General features: G+C 41.6%; 1 protein-coding gene across 4 annotated transcripts in view; it reads left to right on the top strand.

Annotated features, from left to right (window-relative positions):
- Positions 1 to 23,441, top strand: part of USP50 (ubiquitin specific peptidase 50) — a 48,376-nt gene that overhangs the window by 12,049 nt on the left and 12,886 nt on the right. For 3 of the 4 annotated variants that reach the window (XM_050797201.1, XM_050797199.1, XM_050797202.1), the window contains exon 6: positions 4,529 to 4,661. The exons of the other annotated variant lie outside the window; for it this stretch is intronic. In XM_050797201.1, coding sequence (XP_050653158.1) covers positions 4,529 to 4,661 — 133 coding nt within the window. The remainder of the gene's footprint in view (positions 1 to 4,528; positions 4,662 to 23,441) is intronic. 4 annotated transcript variants of the gene reach the window in all.

Genomic DNA, 23,441 nt, shown 5'->3' with positions numbered 1-23,441 from the left:
AAAAATACAAAAAAACTAGCTGGGCGAGGTGGCGGGCGCCTGTAGTCCCAGCTACTCGGGAGCCTGAGGCAGGAGAATGGCGTGAACCTGGGAGGCGGAGCTTGCAGTGAGCTGAGATCCGGCCACTGCACTCCAGCCTGGGCGACAGAGCGAGACTCCGTCTCAAAAAAAAAGAGTTTGCAATATACATTTACGACTAATCCATGTCCACTTTCAAATAACACCATACTGCTTTCCTTGTATCACTGCTGTCATTCATTTCACTTACATATAAAGATACACAAGAATATATATGATATATACATAAGCATACATAATTGAATATATTGTCTCTATTATTGTTTTGAATAAACTGTTATGTTAGATCAATTAATAATAAGAAAAAAGTTTTTATTTTACCCTCACTTATTCCTTCTTCAGTGCTCTTTCTTTATGTCGATCCAAGTGTTTGACCTATATCATTTTCCTTCTCTGTAAAGGATTTCTTTTAACATTATTTTTTTTTTTTTTTGAGATGGAGTCTTACTCTGTTGCCCAGCCTGGAAGGCAGTGGCATGATCTCGGCTCACTGCAACCTCTGCCTCACGGGTTCAAGCGATTCTCCTGCCTCAGCCTCCCGAGTAGCTGAGATTACAGACCTGCACCACCATGCCAGGCTAATTTTGTATTTTTGGTAGAGACAGGGTTTCACCATGTTGCCAGGTGGTTTTGAACTCCCTGCCTCAAGTGATCCACCAGCCTTGGCTTCCCAGAGTAGCTGTGATTACAGGCATGAGCCAGGTCTACTGGCAAAAAATTCCCTTAATGTTTCTTTGTCCAATGACGTCTTTATTTCTCTTCACGTTTGAAGGTTAATGTTACAGGGTACAGAATTCTAGGTTGGTGGTTTTCTTCCCTTTTAACACTTTCAGTATTTTATTCCACTTTCTTCTTGTTTGCATGGTTTCTGAGAAGTTAGATGTAATTCTTATGTCTGCTCCTCTATAGGTGTGCTTTCTGCCCCCAATCTGGCTTCTTTTGGGATTTTTTTCCTTATCTTTGATATTCTGCAGTTTGAAAATGAAATGCCTAGGTGTCATTTTTCTGGTATTTATCTTTCTTGGTGTTCTCTGAGCTTCCTGAATCTGTGGTTTGGTGTATGGCATTAATCTGGGAAAATTCTCAGTCATTACTGTTTCAAATATTTTTTCTGTTCTTTTCTCTTTCTTTTCCTTTTGGTATTTCCATTATACAGATGTTACATCTTCGTAGTTGTCCCACAGTCCTTGGATATTGTTGTGCTTTTTTTTTTTTTTTAAGTCTATTTTCTTTCTTTCTTTCTTTTTTTTTTTTAGTAGAGATCCAGGGACGGGGGCAGGGGCTCTTACTTTGTTGCCCAGGCTGGTCTGGAACTCCTGGGCTCAGGCGATTCTTCCGCCTTGGCCTCCCAAAGTGCTGGGATACAGGCGTGAGCCACCGTGCCCAGCCAGTCTTTTTCTTTCTTCTTTTCAGTTTTAAAGATTTCTGCTGAGGTTCCTCAAGCTCAGAGATTCTTTCTTCAGCTGTGTGCAGTCTACTAATAAGCCTATCAGAGGCTTTCTTCACGTGTTAGTGTTTTTTTCCTCTAGCAGTTAAAAAAACAAAAACTAACCACTATACTAACAAGGATACCTCTAGCATTTCTTTCAGTTCATTCTTAGGATTTCCAGGTCTCTGCTTACATTGACCATCTGTTCTTGCATGCTGTCTACTTTATTCATTAGAACCCTTAGTATGTTCATCAGTTTTAAATTCTCAGTCTGGTAATTCCCACACCCCTGCCCTATCTGGTTCTGATACTTAACTGTCTCTTCAAACTGTGTTTTTCGCCTTTTAGTATGCCTTGTAATTTTTTCCTGATAGCCAGTTATGATGAACTGGGTAAGAGAAACTGACGTAAACAGACCTTGATGATGTGGTGGTAAGGCGGAGGGGCAGGGGAAGCGCTGTATAATCCTATGAGTGGGTCTCGGTCTTTTAATGAACTTAAGCCTCCAGACTACGAACTTCACAAGTGCGCCTCAGTCCCTTCACACCTGCTTCGGTGGAACAGGATGGTTATGCGTGGGCTGGAGTTAGGTGTTTTCCTCCCCCCAGGTCAGTTAAGCTCTGATAAAACCCCAGCAGGTTAGGCTCTGGTTGGTCAGTTTCTCCTGTGGGCGGGCGTGAAGAGCCGGGTGCGCCAGTGTATTCCAGATTGGTTCCTTTCCCTCCTTCCTCCTGCCAGAAGCATGAGGAGAGTTGTCTCTAATACTTACCGTGCGAGTGTGGTTGGGCTCCTGGAGGGAAAACTCACGAAGTAGGGGCCCCCCGTGACTGGATTCTTTGGAGTTTTTAACTCTCAGACTCTTCACTGAGCCTCTAGCAAATTAGTCAATTACAGTCCAGGTTTTCCTGCGCAGACCTGTTCCTTCAGAGGTTTCTGCTCGGCAGTGTTGGCTCTGGTAAGTTTGTGATTCTCTGTGTTTGCTGGTCTGTGTTTCCAATTTTGGGGGCAGTGGTTTGTCCTGTGACCTCACCGCTCTTTCAGCTCTACGAAGAGCTGTTTATTTTCCTTTCGGTTAATTCTTTCCTTCCTGAAGGAAAATAACCAAAAGTTTTATTTAGCTTTTAACTTGTTAGGACAGAACGGTGACTTCCAAGTGTCCTTATGTGTAGAACTGAAAACTAGACGTCTCTCATCATTGCTTTCGGTGTTCAAACTGTTCAAAATTGGCCAGCGGGAGCCCCTTCAAGTTAGCTCCTGGGGTCCCATGAGTTTATTAGGGTATGCTTACAAAAAAAAGTATCATTTTTAGTGCACAGTTCTGTGAATTCTGACAAATGCATGCAGTCATGTCGCCATTACAACCAACATATAAACCATTTCCATCACCTCAAAAAGTTCTCTCATGCTCCCAACTAATCACTGTCCTTCCCGACCCTAAGCCTATAGAAATTGCTCATCTGATTCCCAACCTTATAATTTTGTGTTTTTCAGAATGTGCTATGTCATACTGTATGTAGCTTTTAGTTTTTCTTTCACTTAGCATGATTCTTTTGAAATACGTGTTGTTGCATGCATTAGTGGTCCCTTTTTTACTGCTGTGTGCTATTCCTTTTTGTGAGTGTACCACAGTTGCACGTCTCCACCAGTTGATGGACATTTGGGTTGTTTACAGTTTTGAGTAGTTAGGAATACAGCTTCTACAAACACTAGCAGATAGCTTGTTATGTGGGCCTAAGTCTTCATTTCTCTTGGGGTGATACCCAGGTATAGAATTGCTGGATCACATGGCATTCCCTTAGTTTTTTGAAAACAGGGTATTTTGCTTTCTGGCACAAGAATGTCTCGATCTCAGTAATTTCTCAGCCTCAGACCTACATCAGCCATTTTTCCAAAATGAACATAATTTTTTTTTTTAAAGCTTCTGAGTAACTGATGTGAGCCTAGATTTACAAACTTAGGATCTATGTAACAATACAGAATGTGAAAGATTTTCACAAAATGTTCTTATTAAAACATTATATTAAAACGTTAAAAAAAAAACCTCAGAGCTTGAAAACAACATTGCCAAGACTACCTGTGCCGAAATCAAGATAAGGAAAAGCTGAGCCAGCTTGGTTAGAATAAACAGGTTCAGTTGGAGCAAAAGCCTCAGGAATTATCAATGTGGTTTCCACTTCCCCCAATGCTGAGAGCCTTGGTTATCCCTTTCTTTTTGCCCTACTAGATTCAAGTTTAGCTTGAATCTTTACTATCTCACTCCCTGATTCAACTTCCAGTCTCATTTTGGTGAGGTTTGTGGATTTAAATAGATAAGAGAAAAGTAATTTATAAGTCTGTACCAAATAATCTTTCCAAGAAATTACTTTTTTTTTTTTTTTGAGATGGAGTCTCGCTCTGTCGCCCAGGCTGGAGTGCAGTGGTGTGATCTCAGCTCACTGTAACCTCCACCTCCCAGGTTCAAGTGATTCTCCGACCTCAGCCTCCTGAGTACCTGGGATTACAGGCATCCACCATCATGCCCGGCTAATTTTTTCGCATTTTCAGTAGAGACGAGGTTTCACCATGTTGGCCAGACTGGTTCTAACTCCTGACCTCAAGTGATCCACCCACTTCAGCCTCCCAAAGTGCTAAGATTACAGGCGTGAGCCACCACACCAGGCCAGAGATTACTTTTTTTTAGAGATAGGGTCTCACTCCGTCACCCAGGCTGGAGTGCAGTGGCTCGATCATGACTCCCTCAGCCTCCCTATGCTCAGGTGATCCTCCTACCTTAGCCTCCTGAGTAGCTGGGACTACAGGTGAGAATTCTATGTAGAGACAGGGTTTTGCCTTGTTACTCAGGCTGATCTCAAACTCCTAGGCTCAAGGAATATGCCCGCCTTGGCCTCCCAACATTGTGGGATTACAGGCATGAGCCACTGTGCCCAGCCAAGAAATTACTTTTAAGATACTTGGAATTTGTCATGTAGACAAATGAGTGGTTCACAAGCTTACTTTGTATTTTACACATTATCCCTGCAGGTTTGACATTCAGGGTACAACGAAAAAGAAGCTGAGAACGGATATTCATTACCCACTCACTAATTTGGACCTCACTCCTTATATTTGCCCAATTTTCCGGAAATATCCTAAATACAATCTCTGTGCAGTGGTGGTGAGTAAAAACAAACTGGTAAAAGTAACCCAATTTTGGCCGGGCGCGGTGGCTCACGCCTATAATCCCAGCATTTTCGGAGGCTGAAGCAGGCGGATCACGAGGTCGGGAGATCTAGACCATCCTGGCTAACACAGTGAGACCTCATCTCTACTAAAAATACAAAAAAAAAAAAAAAAAAAAAAAAAAATTAGCTGGGCGTGGTGGTGGGCACCAGTAGTCCCAGCTACTCGGGAGGCTGAGGTAGAAGAATGGTGTGAACCCGGGAGGCAGAGCTTGCAGTGAGCCGAGATCGCTCCACTGCACTCCAGCCTAGGCAACAGAGCGAAACTCCGTCTCAAAAAAAAAAAAAAAAAAAAAAAAAGTAACCCAATTGTAAAGAAAACTCTAGAATTATCTGCTCGAATCCCTATTTCTCCTGTCTCTCCCTGACTTCTTTTATGCCCTACTTTAAAAATATATAGACCAGGAAACTCTCCACTTTGACCTAGACAAGTAGAGGAACAAAGAAATAAAATATACTGTTCACTGCCTCTTTATTTTCTCTCCACTCAGTGGCTATTTTAGATCTAAGGATACTTGCAAATTGTGCTCCTAGAGGCAGCAGGAGAAGTTGGTTCCAGTAGCTTAACATTGCTTTTGAGACAGGGCCTTGCTCTGTTGCCCAGGCTGGAGTGCCGTCGGTGACGCAATCACAGCTCACTGCAGCCTCCAACTCAGTGATCCTCCCCGAGTAGCTGAGACTACAGGCATGTGCATTTACAAGCAGCCGAGACTACAGGCATGAAAATACAGGCTTTTTTTTTTTTTTTTTTAAAGTAGAGATGAGGTCTCACTATGCTGCCCATGCTGGTCTTGACCTCCTGGGCTCAAGGGACCCTCCCACCCTGGCCCCTTAAAGTGCTGGGATTACAAGCATCAGCCACCAGGCCCAGCCTTTGATAGCTTTATGTTGAATAACCATGAACCACTTTGTGGCCAAAGCTGCAAAACAGTAGGTACATACTAGCCACAAGATTCAATGCCTGTATACAGCCAGGCCTAGAAAAACTCTGGAGTCCCCATGGTTCTAAGTCAACTATGATCAATGAAGATTTCCTGAAGGAAAGAAAGCATGGAGTATAATTTAGACCAAATCACCGGAATTCACATCAACCATCCCCAAGTAGCAAGCCTCTCTGGGTTTCTGTTCTGGATCACGGTGTTAAAGATCTGTCTCAGAACATACTCATATTTCAAATTGTACCTGGAGGCCCAGTTGTGTCTACATCAAATGGTTGAGACGCCCGCTGGAGCCCAGTATGATTCACCAGAGTCCACCGAAGTCTCATTTGTCTCTTCAGCTTATTGTTGAATTAGTGTCTTCGAAAATGTGAATCCCACTGGTCTTCCTCATTAGCAGCTCTCGGAACCGTACTCCACACTTTAACAAAATTATCAGCTCAGTATTTTGTGTGTTCACTTCGAGCCTTGATATTCTCCTTTCCAATTTATCCTGCTCCCAAACATGGTTTTTCTTCTCTCACTTCCTTGCTTGGGAATCTAGAGTGGCATTCTCTTCTCTATTATATCAAATGCAGACTCTGATGTAGATTCCCAAACAGTGCAGGAACTGCCTCCCTTATACTTTACTATTTTTATTTCTCATATAGATGCTTCTGCTTTAAGAAAATCCAAATGACAAAAGTCTGAATTTAATATAAAAATTATAATTATTGCTGGGCTTAGTGGCTGCCTCTTGTATTAATAATTCCAGCAATTATGGTGGCTGAGGTGGAAGGATTGTTTGGGTACAGGAGCTAGAGTCTATGGTGAGCTATGATTGCTCCTCTGCACTCCAGCCTGGGTGACAGGGCAAGACTCCATCTCTTTAAAAAAAAAAAAAAAATGTGCATTATGGAAATATATATGTTTATATAAAACATCACCCCAAACCTCCTATAAATTCTTAGTCCTAGGCCAGGCACAGTGGCTCACGCCTGTAATCCCTGCACTTTGGGAGGCTGAGGTAGGAGGATCGCTTGAGTCCCGGAATTCAAGCCAGCAGCCCTGGCAACATGGCAAAACCCCATCTCTTAAAAAACAAAAAACAAAACAACAACAACAACAAAAACTTAGTTATTAGTAATCAAACTATTATTGGTTGATTAAGCAGCCAAAAGTTGGTTTTGAAAGAGAACTATATTTAGAATTTGCTGCAAATTGATGATTCATCAGAGATAAAAACTAAGCATCTGTGAGACCGGGCATGGTGGCTTACATCTATAATCCCAGCACTTTGGGAGACTGAGGTGGGCAGATCACCTGAGGTCAGGAGTTTGAGACCAGTCTTGCAAACATGGTGAAACCCCATCTCTACTAAAAATGGAAAAAAATTAGCTGGGTGTGGTGTCGGGCACCTGTAGTCCCAGCTACTCGGGAGGCTGAGGCAGGAGAATTGCTTGAACTCGGGAGGCAGAGGTTGCAGTGAGCGAGATTGGGCCACTGCACTCTAGCCTGAGCGAGTGAGACTTGGTCTCAAAAAAAAAAAATAAATAAAAAAAATAAAAAACTAAGCATCTGTGAAATTGTGATGTATGAAAGTAGGAATAAAACCATCTAGACCTTTGCTACTTAAAGTGTAGCCCTCAGGAGAACCATAGCATTGGCACCACTTGTTAGAAATAAAGAATCTCAGGCCGGGCATGGTGGCTCACACCTGTAATCCCAGCACTTTGGGAGGCTGAGGTGGGTGGATCATGAGGTCAGGAGATTGAGACCAGCCTGGCCAACATGGTGAAACCCCAACTCTACTAAAAATACAAAAAAAAAAAAAAAAAAAATTAGCCAGGTGTGGTGGCATCCGCCTGTATTCCCAGCTACTTGGGAGGCTGAGGCAGGAGAATCACTTGAACCTGGGAGGCAGAGGTTGCAGTGAGCTGAGATTGCGCCACTGCACTCCAGCCTGGACGACAGAGAGAGACTCCATCTCAGAAAAAAGAGAAAAGAAGAATCTCAGGCCGTAGCTCAGGCTCACTGAATTAGAATCTGCATTTTAATATCCCTGTGTGGTTTCTGTGCGTAATGAAGTTTAAGAAGCATACATCTCTAGACTAGAAGGGAAGGATTCCCCTGCGCCATCCTTAAAAGAGATTTATCCAGCCTTTGCATGAGCCCTTGAATAGTTTACTGCTTTGCGAGACAAGCTCTTTATTTGCTAGATTCTTTGTTAGATTTATTTTATGAACACTTACATAGCATTTGTTATGTATCAGGCACTGTTCTAGGCACTTTACAAATAAGCATTTAATCCTTATTCTAGCCTTCGAGGTAGGCACTCTGTATTATTCCCATTTTACAGAATGGGAAACAGGCACAGAGAGGTTAAATAATTTGCCCCAAATCATTCTGCCTACAAAGAGCAGAGCCAAGACCGGAACCCAGGCAGGCTGGCTCCAAACCGTCTTGCCCTCATCTCTGACACTGTGCTGCCTCTGATTGTTAAGCATGTCTCTATAGTGAGCCCAAATCTACCTTCCTCCTTGTAGAGTCTTCCCATTTGTCCTCATTCTGTCCTCTGAAGCAGTGATAGCAGTATGTGTGTGGCTTACAGTTAACAAATGCTTGTACATATGCATTAGCAAAGCAAAATACCTTTTTTTTCTTATACGTGTTCCTTCAAATATTTGAAAATGGCAATCATATGCTAACAATATCTAACTCCTTCAACCCTCCTCAAATCATTGATTTCTAGAAAGAGTGTTTTTTAAAATGATGAAATGCTTTAGGCACAGAAATCTGAACAGAATAAGTAGTCATGCTCTTTGCCACCTAGGTAAAGAAATAAAACACAAGCCGGGAGCAGTGGCTCACGCCTGTAGTCCCAGCACTTTGGGAGGCCGAGGCAGGAGGATTGCTTGAGCTCAAGAGTTGGAGATCAGCCTGGGCAACATGGTGAAACCCCATCTCTACAAAAAAATAAAAAAGTTAGCTGAGCGTGGTGGTACATACCTGTGGTCCTAGCTACTCAAGGGGCTGAGGTGGGAGGATCACTTGAGCCGGGGAGGTTGAGGCTGCAGCAAGCTGAGATAGTGCCGCTGCACTCCAGCCTAAGCAACAGAGGGAAACTCTGCCTAAAATAAAATAATAATATAATACTGTAGATAAAAGCCCCCTGTGTATCTTTAATGATCTCACTCCCTTCCATTTCCTGATGTAACCATTACCTGAATTCGGTGTATATTATTCCCATGCATTCTTTTCCACAAATGTTTGCATTCTCTGTTTTGCATATTCTCTATATCTGGTATCATACTGAACATATTCTTCTATAGATGCTTTTTCTCTTCAATATTATCTTTAATGATATTAATCCATCAATACATTAGCTTTTTAATTTATTAATATTTTAATTGATAAATCAAAATTTTATACATTAATGGGGTACAATGTCATGTTTTGAGAGATTATGTATCTATATACACGCGCGCGCACACACACACACAATGTGGAATGATTAAATCAAGCTAACATATTCCTCACCTCACTTATTTTTTGTGGTGAGGCATTTGAAATTTGCTCAGCTATTTTGAAATACACGATACCTTTTATTTACGATAGTCACTCTGCCATGCAATAGGTGTCAGATCTCCTCACTGAAACTTTATACCCTTTGACCAAAAACTCCTCATTCCTCACTCCCCTCCCCAGCCTGTGGTAACCACCTCTACTCTCTACTTCGATGAGTTCAATTTTTTTTAGATTCCACACGTAAGTGAAATCGTGCAGTATTTGTCTTTCTGTGCCTGGCTTATTTCACTTAGCATAGTGTCCTCCAGTTCCATCCATGCCGTTGCAAATGGCAGAATTTCCTTTTTAAAGGCTGAATAGTGTTCCAAATATATCGCATTTTCTTTATTCATTTATCCACTGACAGATGCTTAGTTTGATTCCATATCTTGGCTTTTGTGAATAATACTGCAATGAGCATGGGCGTGTAGATATCCCTTCAACGTATTGATTTCAATTCCTTTGGATGTATATCCAGAAGTCAGATTGCTGGTAGTAGGGGTTTTTTGTTGTTGTTTTTAAAGACTGGGTTTTGCTCTGTCTCCCAGGCTGGAGTACAGTGGCACAATCATGGCTCACTGCAGCCTTGAACTCCCAGGCTCAAGCGATCCTCCCACTTCAGCTTCCCAAGTATCTGAGACTATAGGCATGTGTTCCCACACCTGGCCTGGTTTTAGTTTTTTAAATCTTTATACCATTTTCCATAATAACAGTACTAATTTACATTCCCACCAGCAAAGTACAGGATTCCTTTATCTCCACATCTTTGCCAGCACTTGTTACCTTTCATCTTTGTGATAATAGCCATTCTAACAGGTGTGAGGTGATCGCTCATTGTGGTTTTAATTTCTCTTTCCTTAATGCGTAATGATGTTGAACATTTTTGTCATGAACCCACTGGACATTTGTATGTCTTGAGAAATATCTGTTCTGGTTCTTTGTCCATTTTAAAATCAGGTTGTTTGTTTTCTTGCTAATGAGTTGAGTTCTTATATATTTTAGATATTAACTGCTTATCAGATGTATGGTTTGCAAATATTTTCACCTATTTGTGTTATCTCTCCCCTTAGTTAATTGTTTCCTTTGCTGTGCAGAAGCTTTCACATTTGATGCAATTCCCTTTGTCTATTTTTGCTTTTATTGCCTGTGCTTTCAGGGTCACATTCAAAATAATCATTGCTGGGCCAGCGTTGTGGAGCTTCTCCAGGTTTACTTATAGTTGTTTCATAGTTTCAGGTCTTATGTTGAAGTCTTTAATCCATTTTGAGCTGGTTTTTGTTTATGATATGAGATAAGGATCCACTTTGATTCTTCTGCCTGTGAATATCCAGTTTTCCTGACACTATTTATTTACTGTCCTTTCCCTATTTTATGTTCTTGGCACCTTTGTGGAAAATCATTTGACCATAAATGCCTGGGTTTATTTCTGAGCATTCCATCCTGTTCCACTGGTCTACAGGTCGGTTTTTATGCCAGAACATGCAGTTTTGATTATAACAGCTTTATGTAACAACGTATTTTGAGATCAGGGAGTGCGATGCCTCCAGCTTTGTTCTTTTGGCCTGATTGTTTTGGCAATTTGGGGGTCTTTTGTCATTTCATATAAATTTAAGGATTTTTTTCTATTTCTGTAAAAAGTTTCATTGGAAGTTTCATAGGGATTGCATTGAATCTGTAGATTGCTTTACATAATATGGACATTTTAGCAATGTTAATTTTTCAAATCCAAGAATACAGGATATCTTTTCATTTATTTGTATTTTCTTCAGTTTCTTTCTTGGATATGTAGAGTCTTCAGTATCTTTCACCTCCTTGGTTAAATTTACACCTAAGTAGTTTTTGTTGTTTTTGCTGTTGCAAATGGGATTATTTTCTTAATTTCTTTTTTGGATAGTTTGTCATTAATGTATAGAAATGCCACTGTGGCCGGATACAGTGGCTTATACCTGTAATCCCAGTTCTTTGGGAGGCTGAGGTGGGAGGATTGCTTGAGTCTGGGAGTTCAAGACCAGCCTGGACAACATAGAGCGACCCTGTCTCTACATAAAATTTTAAAAAATAGCCAAGTATAGCGGTGCACACCTGCTACTCCAGAGGCTGATGTGGAAGGATCGCTTGAGCCCAGGAGGTTGAAGCTGCAGTGAGCTGTGATTATGCCACTGCACTCCAGCCTGGGTGACAGAGCAAGACCCCATCTCACCAAAAAAAAAAGAAGTGCTACTGATTTTTATATGTTGATTCTGTATCCTGAAACTTTATTGAATTCATTTCAGTTCTAACAGTTTTTTTTGGTGGAGTTTTTAGGGTTTTCTCTATATAAGATCATGTCCTCAGCAAACAGAGAATTGCACTTTTTCTTTTTCTATTGGCATGCCTTTCATTTCTTTCTCTTGCCTAATTGCGCTGGCTAGGAATTCCAGTACCGTGCTGAAAAGAAGTGGTGAGTGGCTGGATGTGGTGGCTCACTCCTGTAATCCCAGCACTTTGGGAGGCTGAGGCAGGCAGATCACTTGAGGTTAGGAGTTTGAGAACAACCTGGACAACATGGTGAAAACTTGTCATTACTAAAAATACAATAAAATTAGCCTAGCATGGTGGCACACACCTGTAGCCCCAGCTATTCAGGAGGCTGAGGCAGAAGAATTGCTTGAACCCGGGAGGCGGAAGTCTGCACCATTGCACTTCACCTGGGTGACAGAGTGAGACTCTGTCTCAAAAAATAAAATGAAATAAAAAATATGATGTTGAACTAGATCTGCTAGTATTTTGTTGAGGATTTTTGCATCTATGTTCATCAGGGCTATTGCCTTGTAATTTTCTTTTCTTGTACTGTCCTTGTCTGGCTTTAGTATCAGGGTATTATTGGCCTCATAAAATGAGTTTAGAGGTATTCTCTCTGGTTCAATTTATTGGAAGGGTTTGAGAAGGATTGATACTAGTTCTTTTTTAAATGTTGGGTAGAATTCAGCTGTAAAGTCGTCTGATCCTGAGCTTTTCTCTGATGGGAGACTTTATTACTAATTCAATTTCCTTGTTATTGATATATTCTGCAACCTTCTCCTGGGCTCAACTGATCCTTCCACCTCAGCTTTCCTAGTAGCTGGGACTATAGGCACATGCCATCATGCCTGGCTAATTTTTGTATCTTTTGTAGAGATGGGGTCTCACTATATTGCCCAGGCTGGTCTCAAACTCCTGGGCTCAATCAAGCAGCCCATTTGGCCTTCCAGAGTGTTGGGATTACAGGCATGAGCCACCGCGCCTGGCCTTTTCAGATTTCCTATTTCTCCATAGTTCAATTTTAGTAGGTTGTATGTACCTAGCAGTTTATGCATTTCTTCTAGGCTATCCAATTTGTTGGTGTATAATTGTTTATAGTAGTTTCTTAGGATCCTTTATATTTGTGTTATCAATTATAATGTGTCCTCTTGTTTCTGCTGTCTTTTGAGACGGAATCTTGGTCTATTGCCCAGGCTGGAGTGCAGTGGCACGATCTCGGCTCACTGCAATCTCTGCCTCCTGGATTCAAGTGATTCTCCTGCCTCAGCCTCCCAAGTAGCTAGAACTACAGGTGTGTGCCACTATGCCCAGCTAATGTTTTTATTTTTAGTACGGATGGAGTTTCACTGTGTTGGTTAGGCTGGTCTTGAACTCCTGACCTCAAGTGATCCACCTGCCTCGGCTTCCCAAAGTGCTGGATTACAGGCATGAGCCATTGCACTCGGCTTCATTTCTGATTTTGAGTTGTCTTTTTTTCTTAGTCTAGCTAATAGTTTGTCAATTTTGTTTATCTTTAAAAAAAGAAAAAACTCTTAGCTTCATTGATTTTGTTGTTGTTTTTCTAGTCCTTGTTTATTTCTGCTTTGACCTTTGTTATTTCCCTCCTTCTGCTAATTTTGGCCTTCGTCTGTTGTTCTTTCTCTAGTGCCTTGACATGTAGTGTTAGATTGTTGAGATCTTCTTTTTCTGAAATTGTTTTTAAAATTAATACATAATAATTGTACATACAAGGTACATGTGGTATTTTCATACATGTATACAATATGTACTGATGAAATTGGGGTATTTTAGCTGGGCACGGTGGCTCACGCCTGTAATCCCAGCACTTTGAGAGGTCAAGGCTAGTGGATCACCTGAGGTCAGGAGTTCAAGACTAGCTTGGCCAACGTGGTGAAACCCTATCTCTACTAAAAATACAAAAATTTGCTGAGCTTGGTGGCGTGTGCCTGTAGTCCCAGCTGCTCGGGAGGCTGAGGCAGGAGAATCACTTGCACCAGGGAGTTGGAGGTTGCAGTGAGCTGAGATAGTGCCATTGTACTCCAGCCTAGGCAACAGAGCAAAACTCCATCTTAAAACAAAGAACCAGATTGGGGTATTTAAGGTTTCCATCACCTCAAACCTTTATCATTTCTTTGAGTTGGAAGTATTTCCAATCTTCTAGCTATTTTGAAATATGCAAATAATATGCAGTTATCATTAACTATAGTCACTATTATGCTGTCAAACACTAGAACTTATTCCTTCTATCCATGTTTGTATCTATTAACCAGCCTCTCTCTTTATCCTCCCCAAGTCCTTTCCAGCCTCTGGTAACTATCTCTACCTCCATGAGATAAACTTTTTTTAGCCCTCACATATGAGTGAGAACATGCAACATTTGTCTTTCTGTGCCTGGCTTATTTCACTTAACATAATGACCTTCAGTTCCATCCATGGTACTGCAAATGATGAGATTTCATTCTTTTTAGGAATGAAGAATATTCCTTTTTTTTTTTTTTTTCTGGGAAGAGACAGAGTCAGCCAGGCGCAGTGGCTCACACCTGTAATCCCAGCACTTTGTGGGGCCAAGGCAGCAGATCACTTGAGCCCAAGAGTTTGAGACCAGGCTGAGCAACATAGTGACACCCCATCTCTACAAAAAATACAAACATTAGCTGGGTATTGTGGCACATGCCTGTAGTCCCAGCCCCTAAGGAGGCTGAGGTGGGAGGATCACTTGAGCCCAGAAAGGTTGAGGCTGCAGTGAGCCGAGATCATGCCACTGCATTTCAGTCTGGGTGACAAAGGGAAACCCTATCACAAAAAAAAAAAAAAAAAAAAAAAGCCAGGGTCTCTCTCTGTCACCCGAGGCTGGAGTGCAGTGGTAAAATCATGGCTCATTACAACCTCAAATTCCTGGGCTTAAGAGATCCTCCCACCTCAGCTTCCCGAGTAGCTAGGACTACAGGCATGCACCACCATGCCCAACTACATTTTTAATTCTTTTTTGTAGAGACAGAATTGCACTATGTTGCCCAAGCTGGTCTCCAACTACTGGCCTCAAGTTATCCTTCTGTCTTGACCTTCCAAAAATGTTGGGATTACAGGCACAAGCAGCTATACTATGACCAGCTCGTATCTTGGCTGTCGTGAATAGTGCTGCAGTAAACATGGGGGTGCAGGTATCCCTTTGATATGATTTTCTTTCCCTCGGATAAATGCCCAATAGTGGATTGCTGGATCATGTAATAGTTCTGTTTTTAGTTCTCTGAGGAATCTCCGTGATGGTTTTCCATAATGGTTGTACTAATTTACATTCCCACCAACAGCACATAAGAGTTCCCTTTTCTTTGTATCCTTGCCAGCATTTGTTATTTTTTATCTTTTTGCATTCTAACTGAGGTAAGATGATATTTCAGGGTGGTTTTGATTTGCATTTGTTAGACGATTAGTGATGTTGAACATTTTTTCATATAGCTATTGGCTATTTGTCATCTTTTGAGAAATGTGTATTCATGTCCATTGTGCACTTTTGTGTTGTGTTGTGTTGTGTTGTGTTGTGTTGTATTGTATTGTATTGTATTTTTTTGAGATGGAGTCTCGCTCTGTTGCCCACGCTGGAGTGCAGTGGCATGATCTCAGCTCACTGCAGCCTCTGCTTCCCAGGTTCAAGTGATTCTCCCACCTCAGCCTCCCGAGTAGCTGGGACTACAGGGGTGTGCCACCATGCCTGGCTACTTTTTGCATTTTTAGTAGAGATGAGATTTCACATGCTGCCCAGGCTGGTCTTGAACTTCTGACCTCAAGTGGTTCGCCCACCTCTGCCTCCCAAAGTGCTGGGATTACAAGTGTGAACCACCACGCCTGGCCCTTTGCCCACTTTTTAATGGGATTATTTGTTTTTTTGTTGTTCAATTGTTTGAATTCCTTGTATATTCTGGATATTATTGCCTTATCAAATGAATAGTTTGCAAGTATTTTTCCCCCATTTTACATGTTGTCTCTTCATTCTGTTGAATGTTTTCTTTGCTATGCAGAAGCTTTTTAGTTTAACATAGTCCCATTTGTCTATTTTTCGTTTTGTTGCCTGTGCTTTTAAGGCCTTAGCCATAAAATCTTTGCTTAGACCAATATCCTGAAACATTTTCTCTGTGTTATCTTCTAGTAGTTTTATAGTTTCAGGTCTTATGTTTAAGTCATTAATCCAGTTTGAGTTGATTTTTTTGTTTTAATGTGGTGAGAGATGGGGGTCTGGTTTTATTCTTCTGCAGATGGATACCAGTTTTTCCAGTACAATTTATTGAAGCAGGTGTCCTTTCCCCACTGTATGTTCTTGGCACCTTTTGAAAAATCAGTTGGCTGTAAATGCGTGTATTTATTTCTGGGTTCTCTATTCTGTTCCATTGGCCTATGTGTCTTGTTTTTATACCAATACCATACTGTTTTGGTTACTATAGTTTTATAGTGTATTTTAAAGTCAGGTAATGTGATGCCTTTCTTCTTTTCTGATATAGATGTTTATTGCTATAAATTTCCCCCTTAGAACTGCTTTTGTTGGCTGGGTGTGATGACTCACGTCAGTAATCCCAGCACTTTGTGGGGCCAAGGCTTGAGCCCAGAGACCAGCCATGGTGAAACCCTGTCTCTACAAAAATTGAAAAAATTACCCAGGCATAGTGGCACATGCCTGTAGTTGCAGCTACTTGGGAGGATGAGATGGGAGGATTACTTGAACCCAGGAGGTTGAGGCTGCAGTGAGCCGTGATCATGCCACTGTACTCCAGCCTGGGTGACAGTGAGACCAGATCTCAAAAGAAAAAACAAAGAAAAAAACTGCTTTTGCTGCATATCATGAGTTTTTGTATGTTGTGTCTCCATTTTCATGTGTGTCAAGGTATTTTATGATTTCCTTTTTGATTTATTTTTGGACCCGTTGGTGATTCAGGAGTATACTGTTTAATTTCCACGTATTTATGAATTTTCCATGATTTCCCCTGTTATTGGTTTCTGGTTTCATGCTATTGTGATTGGAAAAGGTACCTAATATGATTTCTTTTTTTTTTTTTTTTTGAGACAGAGTCTCGCTCTGCCGCCCAGGCTGGAGTGCAGTGGCCGGATCTCAGCTCACTGCAAGCTCCGCCTCCCGGGTTCACGCCATTCTCCTGCCTCAGCCTCCGGAGTAGCTGGGACTACAGGCGCCCGCCACCTCGCCCGGCTAGTTTTTTTGTATTTTTTAGTAGAGACGGGGTTTCACCGTGTCAGCCAGGATGGTCTCGATCTCCTGACCTCGTGATCCGCCCACCTCGGCCTCCCAAAGTGCTGGGATTACAGGCTTGAGCCACCACGCCCGGCCCCTAATATGATTTCAATCCTCTTACTTTTTTTTTTTTTTTTTGAGATGGAGTTTTGCTCTTGTTGCCTAGGCTGGAGTCCAATGGTGCGATCTTTGCTAACTTTAACTTCTGCCTCCTAGGTTCAAGCAATTCTCCTGCCTCAGCCTCCCGAGTAGCTGGGATTACAGGCACCCATCATCACACCTAGCTAATTTTTTGTATTTTTAGTAAAGATGGAGTTTCACCATGTTGGCCAGGCTGGTCTCGAACTTCTGACCTCAAGTGAACCACCCGCCTTAGCCTCCCAAAGTGCTGGGATTACAGGTATGAGCCACCGCGCCTGGCCTCCTCTTACATTTTTAAAGTCTTATTATATGACCTCTAACATATGATCCTGGAGAATGTTCTGCATGTGCTTGAGAATAATGTTTATTCTGTTGCTATTGGATGGAATGTTCTGTATATGCCAGATCTGTTTAGTCTGAGTGTAATTCAAGTCCAATATTTCTGTATTTTCTGTCTAGATAATGTGTTCATTGCTGCAAGTGGGGTATTGAAGTCCCCTACTGTTACTGCATTTCAGTCTGTCCCCTCATATTAGTAATTGCTTTATATGTTTAGGTGCTCTATAGGTACATGCATATATATTTATAATAGTTAGATCCTCCTGATGAATTGACCATTTTATCACTATACAATGACCTTCTTTGTCTCAGTTTACAGTTTTTTACTTAGTCTGTTTTGTCTAGTTATAGCTACCACTCTAGCTCTCTTTTGGTTTCCATTTACCTAGAATATCTGTTTCTATTTCTTCACTTTCAGTCTATATGTATCCCTACTGCCTCTTGTAGCTAGTATATTGTTGGGTCTGTTTTTTGTTTGTTTTTGAGTCGGAGTCTTTCTCTGTCACCCAGGCTGGAGTGCAGTGGCGTGATCTTGGCTCACTGCAACCTCTGCCTCCTAGGTTTAAGCAATTCTCCTGCCTCAGCCTCCCGAGTAGCTGGGATTACAGGTGCCCACCACCATGCTTGGCTAATTTTTGTATTTTTAGTAGAGACAGTGTTTCACCATGTTGACCAGTCTGGTCTTGATTTCCTGACCTCGTGATCCACCTGCTTTGGCCTCCCAAAGGGCTGGGATTACAGGCATGAGCCACTGCATCCGGCATGTTTTTTTGTTTATTTTTTTATCCATTTACACTTAAGATAATAATTGATATTTGCTACTGCCATTTTGTAATTAGTTTTCTGGTTATTTTTTAGAGCCTTTGCTTCTTCCTCTCTTGCTGTCTTCCTTTGTGATTTGATGGTTTTCTGTGGTGGTATGATTTGAATCCTTTCTTTTTAGGGGGGGGGGGGGGGGGGGGGGGGGGGGGGGGGGGGGGGGGGGGGGGGGGGGGGGGGGGGGGGGGGGTGGGTTTTTGCTTTGTGGTTACCATGGGGATAACATAAAACATCTTTTACTTATTACAGGCTATTTTAAGCTGATAACAACTTAACATTTTAATAGCAATCAAAAACTATACTTTTACTCCCCCTCAATATTTTATGATTTTGATGTCAAAATTTACATTTCTGTAATTTGATTGATACATTAGCTTTAGTACACTCATTTTAACTGCCTTTATTAATCCATTGTAACTATCTATCATTTCTTCTGTTGCTGGGCAGTGAGGTTATATCAAATACTTTGCTTTTAGAAACAATACTGTAGAATGCATTGACACACACTTAACACGTAAATTTGTTTTTGTGTATGTGTATGCATGTGTATGTTTTACCAGACAAGAGAACTACAGTCCGAAATCTCTCCTTTAATCTATTAATGTAGTAAGTTACATCAACTGATTTATTCCTTAATTTTGTTTTTGCTAAAGGTGTTTAAATATATATATACACACACACACACATACGTATGTATTTTACATCTATTATCACAACTGAGAGAGTAACCTATAATTCTCTTAGACTGCCCTTTTCTGTTTTGGGTATCAGTCTTATTAGAATAAGCCTCATGGGCTGGGCACAGTGGTTCACGCCTGTAATCCCAGCACTCTGGGAGGCTGAGGCGGGCGGATCATCTGAGACCAGGAGTTCGAGACCAGCCTGGCCAACATAGTGAAACCCCGTCTCTACTAAAAATACAAAAATTAGCCAGGCATGGTTGCACACGCCTATAATCTCAGCTACTCGGGAGGCTGAGGCAGGAGAATGGCGTGAACTCGGGAGGCAGAGGTTGCAGTGAGCTGAGATCACGCCACTGCACTCTAGCCTGGGCGACAGAGCGAGATTCTGTCTCAACAACAACAACAACAACAACAACAACAAAACACGAGGCTCATAAAGTGAGTTTGTCACTCTTTTTTCTGGCACAGATTGTATAAAATAAAAATCTGTTTCTTGAAAATCTGTTAGAATTAAGCAGGAAAACCATCTGGTCTTGGAATTTCGTTTTTCTTGGTGGGTAGATTTTAAAATGCTGACTTAGGCTGTTTTAGCCATTATAGGTCTAGTCAGGGTTTCTATTTCTTCATTGTTTTTTTAAAAATGCTTTTTTCCTTTTTTTTTTTTTTTTTTTGAGACTGTGTCTCTTCTCTGTTTCCTAGGCTGATGTGTAGTGGTGCACAATCTCGGCTCATTGCAGCCTCCGCCTCCTGAGCTCAAGTGATTCTCCCATCTCAGCCTCCTGAGTGATTGGGACTACAGGCAAATGCCATCATGCCCAGCTAATTTAAAAAAAAAATTTGTAGGCCAGGGATGGTGGCTCACGCCTGTAATCCCAGCACTTTGGGAGGCTGAGGCAGGCGGATCATGAGGTCAGGAGATGGAGACCATCCTGGCCAATGTGGTGAAACCCCATCTCCACTAAAAATAAAAAAATTAGCTGGGTGTGGTGGCATGCACCTGTAATCTCAGCTACTTGGGAGGCTGAGGCAGGAGAATCACTTAAACCCAGGAGGCGGAGGTTGCAGTGAGCCGAGATCTCGCCACTGCACTCCAGCCTGGCAACACAGTGAGACTCCGTCTCAAAAAAAAAAAAAAAAAAAAATTGTAGAGACAGGGTTTCTCCATGTTGCTCAGGCTGCTGTGGAACTCCTGGGCTTAAGCAGTTGGCCTGCCTCAGCCTCTCAAAGTGCTGGGAATACAGGTATGAGACACTGCCCCCGACCAAAAATAACCTTTATTGAAGTGAACATATATACAGAAAAGTACACAAACCACGAGGATAAAACTTGATGGATTTTCAAGTGAACATACCCATGTAACCAGCAGAACAGAGGTGAATAGGAATGTTACCAGCACCCTATCTGCGCTTGTACCTGCCTTCGAGTCTGGAAAACCACTGACTTCTGTCAGGACAGATTTATAGATTTTTGCCTGATTCTATGCTTCATATAAATGGAATTGTACAGTATATCCTTTTTTGTGTCTGGCTCCTTTCATTCAAAATTATGTAACATTCATCCATATTGTTGTATGTATTGTAATTTATTCATTCTCATTGCTGTATAGTATTCCATTTTATGAAAATACTACAATTTAGTAATTCATTGTACCATTTAGGAACTTTTGGGTAATTAATAGCTTTTGACTATTGCAAAGAGGATTGCTATAAACATTCTTGTTTTTTTGGGGAACATAATGTACACAATTCTTTTGACTACATACCTAGGAGTGAAACTCCTGGTTCAAAAATATGCATATGTCTGGCTTTAGTACATACTGCTCAGTAGCTTTCCAAAGCGACGGTACCAGTTCATACCCCCACCAGCAATGACTGGAAGTTTCAGTTGCCTTAAATCCTTGTTAGCATTTGGTAGTCTTTTGTCCATTTTGTTTTGGCCCTTCTGGTTGCCCATATAGTAGAATGGCATTGTGGTTTAAATATCTACTTAAATTCATGTATTTTCTTTTGTGAAATGCCTAAACAAGTCTTTTGCTCTTTTTCCTATTCTGTGGCCTGCCTTTTTCTTATGGAATTGTAGTTCTTTTTAAATCTTGGGTGTACATTTTTAAATTACCTTCTGTGGCTTGATTCTTCACTCTTTTTTTTTGAGACGGAGTTTCACTCTTTTCTCGAACTCATGACCTCAGGTGATCCCCCTCCTTCAGCCTCCCAAAGTGCTGGGATTACAGGTGTGAGTTGCCGTGCCCAGCTTACTTTTTCATGAAATATTTTAAAGATATATCCATATTGTTGCATGTGGTTATAATTTCACTAGCCTATGATGTACATTGTTTGAATATATCATAAAGTATCCATTTTCTTATTGATTGACATTTCATTGTTTCCAGATTTTTGCTGGCACGAACGACATTATGGGGACATCCCTGCATGTATATGTGTGTAAGAGTTTCTCTCATGTATATACTTAGGAGTGAGGTCGCTTAGATCATAAAGTATGTACATGTTTAACTTTCTAAGTAATGTTGTTTTCAAAGTGATTATACCAATACATACCCCTACCAGGATCATCAGACTTCTTAGCTTTTGCCATCTAATGGATATAAAATTACCTCATTTTAGTCTTTCCTATTCTATGAAATATTTGTCTTTTGCACATTTTTACAAACTGGGTTATTTTTCTTATCGATTGGAAGGAGTCCTTTACATGTTCTAGATCCTGTCTTGTTATATGTTATATGTGTTAGAAATAACTTCTCTCAGTTTTTGGTTTGTTATACGTGATCTTTTTGTTTCCCAATTTTATTAAAAAGAAGTTCTTAGAGATAATTCACATACCACAAAATTCAGCTTAAATGTGTTCAGTTGTGTTTTTTGTTGTTTTTGTTTTGTTTGTTTCTGAGACAGAGTCTGGCTCTGTCACCCGGGCTGGAGTGCAGTGGTGTGAACTTGGCTCACTGCAACCTCTGCCTCCTGGTTTCAAATGATTCTCATGCCTCAGCCTCCCGAGTAGCTGGGATTACAGGTGCACCACCATGCCTGGCTAATTTTTAAAAATATTTTTAGTAGAGATGTGGTTTCACCATGTTGGCCAGACTGGTCTGGAACTCCTGACCTCAAGTGATCTGCCCATCTCTGTCTTCCAACGTGCTGGGATTACAGGTGTGAGCCACTGTGCCTGGCCAGTTCAGTGGTTTTTAGTACATTCACAGAGTTGTGCAGTTATCACCACAATCCAGTTTTAGAACATTTTCGGTATCCCCAAAAGAAACCCTGTAACCCGTTCCTTCTCCCACAGTCCATGGCAACTACTAGCCTTATCTCTCGCACACTCTCTCTTTGTGTGTGTGTGTGTGTGTGTGTGTGTGTGTGTCTATATATATGGACTTTTTTTTTTTTTTTAAAGTCTTGCTCTGTTGCCCAGGCTGAAGTGCAGTGGCACGACTTCAGCTCACTTCCGCCTCCCAGGTTCAAGGGATTCTCCTGCCTTAGCCTCCCGAGTAGCTTGGATTACAGGTGTATTTTTGTATTTTTAGTAGAAGTGGGGTTTCACCATGTTGGCCAGGCTGGTCTTAAACTCCTGATCTCAAGTGGTGCACCCACCTTGGCCTCCCAAAGTGCTGGGATTACAGGCATGAACCACTGCTCCTGGCCTCTACTTTATATTTCTTTTTTTTGAGATGGAGTCTCCCTCTGTCGCCCAGGCTGGAGTGCAGTGGCCGGATCTCAGCCCACTGCAAGTTCCGCCTCCCGGGTTTACGTTCTCCTGCCTCAGCCTCCCAAGTAGCTGGAACTACAGGCGCCTGCCACCTCACCCAGCTAGTGTTTTTTGTATTTTTTTAGTAGAGACAGGATTTCACCGTGTTAGCCAGGATGGTCTCGATCTCCTGACCTCGTGATCTGCCCGTCTCGGCCTCCCAAAGTGCTGGGATTACAGGCTTGAGTCACCGCGCCTGGCCTACTTTATATTTCTATAGATTTGCCTATCCTGCGTATTTTTAAAATTTTATTTATTTTATTTTTTGAGGCAGTATCTTACTCTGCTGCTCAGGCTGGAGTGCAATGGTGCAATCTCAGCTCACTGCAGCCTCAACCTCCCGGGCTCAAGTGATCTTCCCTCCTCCTTCCCTCGAGTAGCTGGGACCACAGGTGTGCACCATCATGCCCCAATAATTTTTGCATATTTTGGTCGAGCTGGGGTTTTGCCATATTGCCTAGGCTGGTCTCAAACTCCAGACATCAAGCAATCCACCTGCCTCGGCTCCCCCAGGTGCTGGGATTACAGGCGTGAGCCACAGTGCCTGGCCTATTCTGGGTATTTTAATAAACAGAATCATAGAATATATGACCTTCTGTTTTTATCTCCTTTTATTCAGCATAATGTTTTCAGGTTTCATTCATGTCATAGCATGTATCTGTACTTCATTCCTTTTAATTGCCAAATAATACTCCATTGTATAGGATATACCACATTTCCTTTATCCAACCAATGATGGACATTTGGCTTGTTTCCACTTTTGGCTGTTGTAAGTAATGCTGCTATGAACATTTATGTACAGGATTCTCTGTAAACATGTTTTCATTTCTCTTGGGTATATACCAAAGTGTGAAATTTCTGGGTCATATGGTAACTCTGTTTAATCTTTTGAGAAACTGCCAAATTGTTTTCCAAAGTGGCAGCAGCATTTTCCGTCCCCACCAGCAATGTCTGAGGTTCCAGTTTCCCCACATCCTC

Source organism: Macaca thibetana, chromosome 7 (genome assembly GCF_024542745.1).
Source record: "Macaca thibetana thibetana isolate TM-01 chromosome 7, ASM2454274v1, whole genome shotgun sequence".
NCBI lineage: Eukaryota > Metazoa > Chordata > Mammalia > Primates > Cercopithecidae > Macaca > Macaca thibetana.
Note: the sequence above shows the minus strand (reverse complement) of the source record. Positions and strands in the feature narration are given on the sequence as shown.